Here is a 9899-nt window from a genome sequence, read left to right on the forward strand (position 1 = left end):
ATACAATCACCCCTTAAACAAGCACAGCTACCTCCCCCCACCCCACTCCCCTACTAGGAATAAGCAAAGACCTCCCAGGGTAAATAATTCCACTCAGGAAGGTAGACTCCAGTCAAGTTCATTGTCTCTGCGCCATAGCTTTCTCCCCTTGAGGTTTCCTAAATTCTAGCCCAGCTGGCACTGCCAGCTCTTGTACTCAAGCCTTGAGCCGGGCTCGGTGGCTCAGCCTGTAATCCCAGCTCTTTGGGAGACTGAGGTGAGTGAATGGCCTGAGCCAGCGGGTTCGAGACCCACCTGGGCAGCTTGACAAGACCTCATCTCTACAATAAAATAAAAAATTAGCTGGCTATGGTAGTGCACGCCTGTAGTTCTAGCTACTTGGAAGGCTGAGGCAGAAGGATTGCTGGAGCCCAGCAGGTCAAGGCTGCGGTGGCTGGGAGCATGCCACTGTACTCCAGTCTGGGTGACAGAGTGAGACTCCAACTCAAAAACAAAACAAAACAAAACTCAAACCTGTCCTACCATAATGGCCTCTGGAGGGATGTCTGTTCCACTTATGCCCCAGAACAGTGTGCATGGTCACCTTAACGAGCTTATTGAAACCTACATTGCCAGGCCCCATTCCTATGGTTTCTGACTTGGAAGGTCCATGGTGGGACTTGAGAAATTGCATTTCTAGCAAGTTACTGGGTGATGCTGACACTGCTGGTCTAGAGACTGTACTTCGAGAACCACAGACCCAGGATCTCTAGAGTTTGTGAATTTAAGCAGCAGTTCATTCATATTCCTTTCTTCCTGCTGTGGGAAGCATGAATATGTAGGACAGTTGCAGATAAAAATTGGTTTATTTAGCACCCACTATGTACCAGGCACTCGGTAGGTATTTTCTCACACTTTCTCTTTCAATCCTCACAACATCCCTGTGAGGTAGGAACTGTCCCCATTTTTAAGGATGAGGGAATTGAGGCTTAGCTGTTGAGACCCGTCCAAGGTAATCCAGCTAGTAATGGCAGACTGTATCCTGCTACCTAGTACTTAAGGTGCCTAAACCATAAACAATTAAGAAATTTAGTGGGGGTACAGTGGCTTGTGCCTATAATCCCAACTACTCAGGAGCCTGAGGCAGAAGGATCACTTAAGGCCAGGAGTTTGAGACTAGCCTGGGTAAAATAGTGAGACCCTGTCTTTTAAAAAATAAAAAATAAATTGGGAAAGTCCTATGTAAAAGAGATGTTTCAACACCTCCTATCTCCAGGTATGACAGTATTGAGCAAGACCCATGGGCAGTAATAATCGTTTAACCTAATGAATGGTTCCTCTGTGAAAGGTACTGGGGAGTAGGGGGACTAAAATGTCCCCTGCAGATCCACACTTAAATGAGCAGAAAGTCCCAGGCAGGACTAGGGAGGAACAAGCCAGGAGAAGCTGCCAGGAACGCAGAAGAGAAACCAAAAGATCATGATTCTTACACAGGAAGTAGAGAATTATAGTCTTCTTTGGGACAGTGACCCTGGTGGAAAAACCAAGTAAGCTCACACGGGGAAGGTTAATGGTAATCCCCCATTCTGGGTGGAGAAAGAGAGTGGCCAAGGTAGCTGCAAGCCAGGCATCTGACAAGGCCCATTCAGCAGGAGAGCCAGCAGTTGGGAGTATGGAGATATAGGGCCCTGCCAGCTCCACGCAGGTGCTGGTAAGGGATTTCCCGAATGCAAACCCTTGGTGAATCTTCTAGCAGTGAGAAGAGGTGAGCATCAGACTGCTGGACAAAGGGGAGGCCAGAGTATGCATAGCAATGTGGACAGGAAACAGGGCATGAGGGACTGGGAGCAAATGGGGCTGTGGCTGGAAAAAACGGCAGGAGCTGTGGTTAGGAAGAGGTGAGCATCCATCAAGCTGAGAGGCAAGACTCCCACCTCATCGTCACTGTGACCCCGGTCCAGAGCAGGGAGCTTTAGCTGATGAAGGCAGCCCCAGGGCCGAGAAGCAGAGCCAGCCCTACCCTGCTTTTATACAACTGCCTTCTTGGTGGGTTTTATTTTTCTTTACCATCCCCAGAAGAAGCCATCTGCTTGAGAACCAAAGTAAAGATGTTTCAGTGGACATGGGGCTCCTTTCTCTCATCAGAAGTTTTCCCGTGCCAGGGGTGTCCTTAACTATGGATCGAGAGAATAAGGTCTCAAGATATGCAATGGCCTGTCACCACACAATGTCCCCATCCCTGTGGGGGATACACATGGCCTTGCCCTATGAAGGATCAGTCCTTCCTTGTCCAGCCTGAGGTAGATACTGGGTCCCAAGTCCCAGGATGTCCCAGTCCTTTGAAAGCTCCTGGAGATGGGGAAGGTGGGGTCTTCTATTCTGAGCCTGGGGGAGGTGCCAGGTGGGCTGGCTCCAGTGACGCGGGGAATAATGTGCATGTGGAGACAGAAGGCCAGGGGCCCTTGGGGCAGTGCTTCGAGGGTAACTAAGGGAGAGTAGGCCTGAGGTTCTCAGCTCAGCATGGGGAAACAGCCGGGGGGCTCCAGTGGTCCGAGGTGCCGCATGGATTCCTCCTTGCTGATCCTGCTGAGAAGGGAGAAAGGGGCACTGGGTAATCCTTTTGAGCAGCACAGCCCATGCCTCTCACTCCACCCATTCCTGTTCCCCTTACCACCTGAGACAGAAGGGAGCACTGCTTGGTGTTGCAGTCCCAGCCAACTCTCTCTGATACCCCCTTAGCATGAGGGTGGGCCTGGTCACCTTACCAGAGTGAGCTGGAGAAGGCAACAGTGGAGCTCCCAGGCTGCATCAGGCTGGGTCCCACCTCTCAGAGTCTCCTGAAACACAGCGGCTGCCTCCCTGAAGCGCTTTAGTCCCAGAAGGATTAGAGAGAGAAAAGTTTAGGGAGTCACTGAGCTTAAAATACCCCCAATCTAAAACTGGCCCTTACTCCTAGTACCACTACCATTTGTTGATGCACTCCCCACCGCAGCCTACCCAAACCTCTCCTCGGTTTCTAGCCCCGACCCATTACCTGGAGTCCCATCAAGGCTTTGCCCAGGCGGAAGAGGCCTCGGGGCCAACCGGGCTGTAGGGTAAGTGCCACTTGGGCATCGGCCAGGGCTTGCACTGGCTGACCCAGCCGCTCATGGCAGAAGGAGCGATTTCCAAACAACCTGATAAAGACAGAAGAGGGCCAAAGGTCCAAGTCTTCCATACCCTGCCTATCCCTGACTGCTCAGCACACTGGCCACACCCTTACCTACCGGTGGTCCTGGGGGTTAAGCTTCAAGGCCTGGGTGAGGAGGATCACAGCCTCATGGTAGAAACCATTTCGAGCAAAACTGGTACCCAACTCTAGAAAGAAGAGAGTGTGCGGAGGTCCAGATGGGGCTATTCTAGGGAGGACAGGGTGAGAAGGGAGAGAGAAAGCAGCTCACCTGCCAGCTCCTGGCTCTGCTGTAAGGCAGCTGCCAGCTGTCCCGGAGATGTCTAGGGATGGGAAGCAAAGTCAAGCAGGCCTCAAGGCCTCAGCCTCCCCAAATCCTTATCCTTTGTTCAAACAGAAAACATTGCCATTAGCATTAGCCACCTCATGCAATTCACAAGACGGCCCTGCAAGATGGTTTTGAACAGCACAAAGAGGAAACTTGATGTTTCTTACAGAGGAAATTACCCCAGGTCCTGGTGACAGTGATGAAGCCTGACCCCAGGGCTCTTGACTCTAGGGCTCGAGAACTCCTGTTGGACACTCCCCTCAACCCTTAGATCATGTGCCTTTCCAGCACCTACTTGTGCTTTTGGTTCTAGCCAAACTGGTTCTTTTGCCCACCTTACCTCTGCCTTAGGACACTGCTTGAGTCTTTCCTCCCTTGGAGAGCTCCCTTCCTCTGGGTCTGTCTTCTTCTGGGGTGCTGAGCCCCTACCTTCCAGCTCCTGGCTCAGTCCCTTCTCTCTGTGGGCACTGGAGGGCCAATCCCCAACCTTGCGCAGAGCCAGAGACACAAAAGTGCTAGATAGATCCAGTGAGTCCTGTGGGCAAAAGGATAGTTAGGAAGGGGTGGGGATGAAGCCCATCTCAGAGGAGGAGGAAGAGACAGTGAGCAGAGACCAGGAGGGAAGAAGGGGCCTCACCTCTTCTTCACCACACTGTGCCTGAATTGAGTTCCCAGGGCTGGATGGGGGGCTCTCATCTCCATCGGGGGTAGCTTTGGCCTGGAGGAAAGGTGGACAGTACATAGTTGAGATCATCTTAAGCCACCTGATCACTCAGGCCTCCCTTCATGGCTCTTGGTGCTCTTGGTACCTGCCTGTGGATACTCACCCTGGGGTCCCCACAGCCCTGCTCCAAACGCTCCTGTCGCTTTCGTTCCTTTTGACGCTGAAACAATAATGATAATGATAACAATGTACTTTGAGCATTTACTGTATGTCATGTACTGGGCTAAGAGCTGGGCATACACCAGCTCATTTGATCTTTGCAACCCTACAATGTAGACATTGTTATTATCCGCATTCTACAGGTGAAAAAAGCAGACAAGAGAGGAACCAGCCAGAGGCCTCACAGTAAGGAGGAGGCAGGTTCCAACCTAGGCAGCGTAGCAGGATTCCAGATCCACCGTACCAGATGGCCTCTCAGAGACCCCTAGTCCCTGAACTCCTTGGGCCCTCCTGGCAAGAAGATGTACCTTGGGCCATCTTGAGCTCTTTCCCATTCCCATAAAGTCTCCTCTTGCCTCCCCTCAATCCCTCTGGGATCCCCCGCCCTCAATCTCTGGCCACCTTCTTCTTGAGTCGTTTCTTCTCTGCTTTCTTTTTCATGCGCTCCTCCTCAGCCACCAGCTCCTCAGCCAGGCGGTTGGCTTCCTGGAGGACGAAGGGCAGGTGACAGGAATATAGAGAGACAAGGAGAATGAGAGAGAACATGAGAGGGGGCACATGAAGTGCAGATGAATTCTGAAAAGTACAGATTAGGGGAGAAAATAGGGGTGGGAATATGAGGATTGAAAGAACCCTGGAGGACAGTGAAGCCCGTTCCTGAGTTTCACCTCTTCTGTCACCTGGAGCTTCTGGGGCATGGCCAGTTGGAGCAGGCTGTCTGAGACACCGGAAGAGGCTGCAGAGGCAGAGAGGTTTTGAGGGCTGGGCTCAGATCCATGGGCTGGGTATAAGAAGGACTTGCGGAGGCCACAGTAGGTGCCCAGTCCCTCAGCCCCCTTGCCCCTGCTGCTCTGTTCAGTCGTTCCCCCCTCATCACTGGAATGGTCTAGGAGGTCATCTGTCAGGAGGGAGAAAGAGACAGGAAAGCAGAGGCACATGAGCGAGGGGAGCATCCGAGGGTCAGCCCTCCCCAGGGTACCAGCCTCGACCCCGGGGCCCGGCCCCTGCACTCCCCACCATGGTGCCACAGCTGCAGCCGCCCGCTGCTCCCATCCACATGGATCCGGTGCAGGCCCTGGGGATCACTCTCCACAAGCCGTCGAAGAAAATCCACTATGTCCTGGGAGGGGGAGGGGAGGGTAGGCTGGTGTTGGGGGGAGCTCAGGGAGATAGTGAGGGCTTGGTTGGCTTGACCTCTCCACCATGGCAGCCACAGACCAGCCATCCAGCCCAGAGAATCTCACTGGCTCTGACCTCTCCCTGCTCAGCACCCCAAATCCGCTGCCCTTGGCTCTTGTGGCATATCACCTCCCCTCATTGCTCTCCTGTCTCTGTAAGGGCTGACTGCAGCCTTCAGCCCGGCTCCTCCACCTTCCAGGACCTTCTTCCCTTTACCTGCCACTGGGTCAACCACACTGAGCTCCCTGGAATGGAGTCCTCTCACCTGCTCTTGCAGCTAGGTCATGTCCTACACTATGAAGGGCCCCATATGACCCACCCGGGGGCTACCTCTCACCTGCTCTTGCAGCTAGGTCATATCCTACGCTATGAAGGGCCCCATATGACCCACCCGGGGGCTACCTCTCACCTAAACAAGTACGGCAGCTCCTAGCTAGCCTCTCCCCTGCACTTCCTGCTTCTCCCCACCAAGCTCTCAGAAATCACTCCCTATGCAGAAATGTCAAATAATTCCCCACTGCCAGGTCCATAGGTGGAGTGGAATCTAGCCTAAGATTTGAAGCCTCCAAAAAGCTCCCTGGCTGACATTTCCAACCTTCCCTTGCAATCCTCCCCTAACACCAGGCTCCCTCCAAACTTGGCCCTTCCCCCAGCTGTCCTCCAATCTACCCCAGCTTTGAGTTATTTATCACCACATCTCGTCTCACCTTCCAAGTTCAGTTCAAGTTCTGTTAACCCTCAAAGCCTTCCCAGATTCTTTCATCACTAATTACCTCTACCCCCATCAACAAAGCTGCACTCACATAGTTTGTGTTATACAGTCTAGACCTTAGTATTCATTTTGTTGTTGTTGTTTTTGTTTTTTGTTTTGAGTCAAGTCTCACTCTGGCACCCAGGTTGGAGTATAGTGGCATGTTCACAGCCACCGTAGCCTTGACCTGCTGGGCCCAGGTGATCATTCTGCCTTAGCCTTCCAAGTAGCTGGAACTACAGGCATGAGCCACCATGCTTGGCTAATTTTTGGATTTATTGTAGAGATGAGGTCTCGCCAAGTTGCCCAGGCTAATCTTCAACCCATGGGCTCAGGCAGTCCTCTCGCCTCGGTCTCCCAAAGTGCTGGGATTATCCAGCTTTCATTGCTTTTTATTGCTCTCTTAATTGGGAAGGCAGAATGGAACTAGAAAGAACACTAGGCTGGAGTAATAAGGCTTTTTAAAAAAATTGAGATGAAGTCTATGTTACCCAGGCTGCACTAGAACCCCTAGACTCAAGCAATCCTCTCACCTTAGCCTCCCAAGTAGCTGGGACTACAGGTGCTTGCAACTGTGCCTGGCTTATCTGGGTTTTGGCTCTGCCACTACTTGGCTGTTTGATTTTGGACATTTAACTTATTTGGACCCCTTCCTCATTCACAAAATGAGGCAAGACTCTTCAAGTCCTAGCCCACACATCCTGTGGTTCTGATGAGAGTTGTTGCCTCAGTGAGTAGAAACTTTGGAGGACAGAAATGATCACATACCTATACAGCCTAATCAGTCCTAAACAGAGCAGGACTAAAAGAAACTTAGGCGCCAATTAACTAACCCTAACCCTAATCCCTAACCCTTAACCCTAACACCTAACTGTAACCTCTTCAGTTAGAAGTCACAAACTTAAAAATTAAAAACTCCAGGGTGCTAAAATAATGTGTAGGCAGGACTTCGATCACTGAGATACACTCAGTTTTCTAAACAAGACTCAAAGCATCTTCATTTACACTGCTGAGCATTTTTATCAGTCTTATTCTTTTTTGTGTGGTTTGTTGTTTTTTTGTTTTCATTAAGCCCTTCCATTCTAGGGGGTTTTTTTTGGTTTTAGTTGGGGTCTCACCTTGTCACCCAGGCTGCAGCTAGGACTAGAGATGTATGCTACTTCACCATCAGTCTTATTCTTAAATTCAATTTCTGAGGCTAGGCAAGGTGGCTCACACCTGTAATCATAGCACTTTATGAGGCCAAGACAAGAGGATCACTTAAGGCCAGGAGTTTGAGATCAGCCTGAGCAACATAGGTAGACCGGTCACTACAAAAATTTTAAAAATTAGCTGGGCATGGTGGTACATACCTGTAGTCCCAGCTACTTGGGAGGCTCTAGTGGGAGGATCACTTGAGTGCAGGAGTTCAAGGCTACAGTGAGCTGTGATTACGCCACTGCATTCCAGCCTGAGTGACAGAGCGAGACCCCATCTCTAAAATTACATACATGCATACGTACATACATAAATTCAATTTCCTTCAGGGTTTGTTTCAGCTTTCCAATTGTAATGTAAGCATAAATAATGCATGCTCTGGGTCCCATCTTAGGCAGCCTTCCCAGGATATGCCACTCAAATATGTACCGTCTTCCTGTATCTTCAACCACTCTCCTCCTCCTCAGACCAGTTTAGTCATCTTAAAAAAAAAAAAAGATGTGGGGGGGAGGGACTTCCTTCTCATGTCACTTTCATATTTGACATACTATGTTGTTTATTTATTTAACTGGCTGTACCCACTAGATACTTGTAATTCACTGTATAGAAGGATTTTTTGTCTGTTTGGTTTACTGCTGTTTTCCTAGTACCAACAGCAGGGTCTGGTACACAGTTGATGCTCAGAAAGCGTGTGTTGAGTATACAAAGAGATTGATGAGAAGGCCATTCCAATAGAGACACAGCCAGGACTGTGTCTGAAGAACCTTGTGTGACACATTGAGTGTAGACTCCATCTTGTCAGTGACAGGAGTGTTCATGATCTGGGGAGTGAAACAAATGAAACTGTGCTGATGGGGAGACAAGCCTAGAATGGCATGTTTAGTTAGCAGGCCATTACAACTGTTCAGGCCAGAAGGAATGAGTCCTTGAATTATGGGAGTGGCAGAGAGACATTTTATAAGTAGATCTTAGTGACAAAATGTGTGAGGTACAGGAAAAGAAGGGTTATAAATTGATTTTCAGATATCTAGATTAAGCAACTAGATGAAAATTTGTGTTATTAACCAAAATTGCGATGAAAAGGAACCAATTTGCAAATACAAAAATTAACTTTTGGACTTGTTGAGTTTGAAGTTCTAGGGATGATCAACAGTTGGAAGTGTAGCTTCTCAATGCTCCCAAACCTAATCTTGTCCTTACCTCAATAACCCTATTGCCTACTTGAGAATATCTAAACCCCTGTGCCAAGTTATGGGCTTTCAAGTCATTTGTTGCCTTCTTTTCCGCCCCTTCTTTTACTGTTCCAACCAAATCCTCCACCCTGGTCTCTTTAGTGAAGTTCTTTTCACTTTTCCTGTTTTGGTGTCTTTGCTCACACCGTCCCCTCTGTATGTAATATCTTCCCCCGAGGAACTTTAATCCAGTCTCCAATTCTCAACTCAGAGACCACTGTCTGCTCAATGCTGCCCACTTCCAGCATTTATTACGGCAGGACTGTACTCCCGGTACCCCACTCCTCACTTGCCTAAGATCCTCAAGGGCAGAGCCCGAGGCTATAATTCCCCAAAGCCTCCAGAGCCCCGCGCTGCGTCCACCAGTCGCGAGTCTCACATAGCCGACAGAAAAGAGGCGAGACCAGACAAGCCAGGGCTGAGGAAGACTGCCCTTTTACCTCTTCGCCGTAGTCCTCAGGATAGAATTCCTTGCAGAGTCTGGGGACAGCAGTGACCTCCAGCGGGGAGCTGGACTGCAGAGGGCAGTCTACAGGACAGGAAGGCGGAGCCTCGTCAGCCGGCTCGGGATGGATGGTCCTGAGCCCTCTCCCTCCACCCTCCGCCTAAAGCCTCAAATCCTACTGAAAACGTTTAGACCTCAGGTAGACCCAAGTAGAGCTGCCTTTGCCCTCCTGGACCCCCTCTAGTCTTGTCTTCTCGCTCACCTAGCTTTATCCGTCCCACGGTCTTCGGAACCGGCGCCATCTCCCGCCAGGAGGAACCCGAAAATGAAAGAGAGTCTAAGTATTCGACACCGACCAAAGGGCGGGATAGGACACGGCCGGCGGCCATCTTTGTTAGGGGCAGAAATCTTCGGTTACGGAGCGCGAGAGAGTCCATAAACGTCCCCGGACTCCCGAACGAGAGATGACGACTCCAGGGTAGGGCGGAGTCCCGGCTTCAGCGGGTGTGTTGGGACGGGGGAATCGTTAGGTTCGATCCGGACTCGCCGCCCCATGGCCCACGCGTCTCGCTCCGACGGCCTTGTGCCTCCACTGTGGGCGCAGCCTGAGGGCGCTGGGGAGGAGCCGTGGGAAAGAAGGCGGACTGGCGCCCCGCGCGGGAGGGTTGGCGGCTGGCTGGAACTGTCGGCTGCCGGGAGCATCCCTTGCTCGGACCGACTACCTGGCAGAGCTCCC

The 9899-nt window shown here is 51.0% G+C and overlaps 1 protein-coding gene across 1 annotated transcript; it reads right to left on the reverse strand.

Annotated features, from left to right (window-relative positions):
• Positions 1–1148: 1148 nt before the first annotated feature.
• Positions 1149–9465, reverse strand: TTC31 (tetratricopeptide repeat domain 31). Its single transcript, XM_008064362.2, has 13 exons — positions 9426–9465; positions 9159–9247; positions 5377–5479; positions 5028–5257; positions 4762–4845; positions 4304–4360; positions 4114–4194; positions 3817–4011; positions 3420–3471; positions 3246–3336; positions 3014–3155; positions 2745–2846; positions 1149–2565 (listed from the first exon to the last, which is right to left on the reverse strand). The coding sequence occupies exons 1-13, from the start codon at positions 9463–9465 to the stop codon at positions 2245–2247; spliced, it is 1587 nt and encodes a 528-aa protein (XP_008062553.1). The 3' UTR covers positions 1149–2244.
• Between the last annotated feature and the right edge of the window lie 434 nt (positions 9466–9899).

The sequence above is a fragment of the Carlito syrichta genome, unplaced genomic scaffold (assembly GCF_000164805.1).
Source record: "Carlito syrichta isolate Samal-C Ts95f unplaced genomic scaffold, Tarsius_syrichta-2.0.1 Scaffold307324, whole genome shotgun sequence".
Taxonomy (NCBI): Eukaryota; Metazoa; Chordata; class Mammalia; order Primates; family Tarsiidae; genus Carlito; species Carlito syrichta.

Bases quoted from the DNA above. Each gene is read 5' to 3' on its own strand.
- TTC31 (XM_008064362.2), bottom strand. From the start codon at position 9,465: ATGGCGCCGGTTCCGAAGACCGTGGGACGGATAAAGCTAG. The intron at 4,361-4,761 runs GTGGCCAGAGAT...TTATTGTTTCAG, and splicing joins AGAAACGACTCAAGAAGAAG to CGTCAAAAGGAACGAAAGCG. The intron at 4,012-4,113 runs GTGAGGCCCCTT...TTTTGCCCACAG, and splicing joins CACAGTGTGGTGAAGAAGAG to GACTCACTGGATCTATCTAG.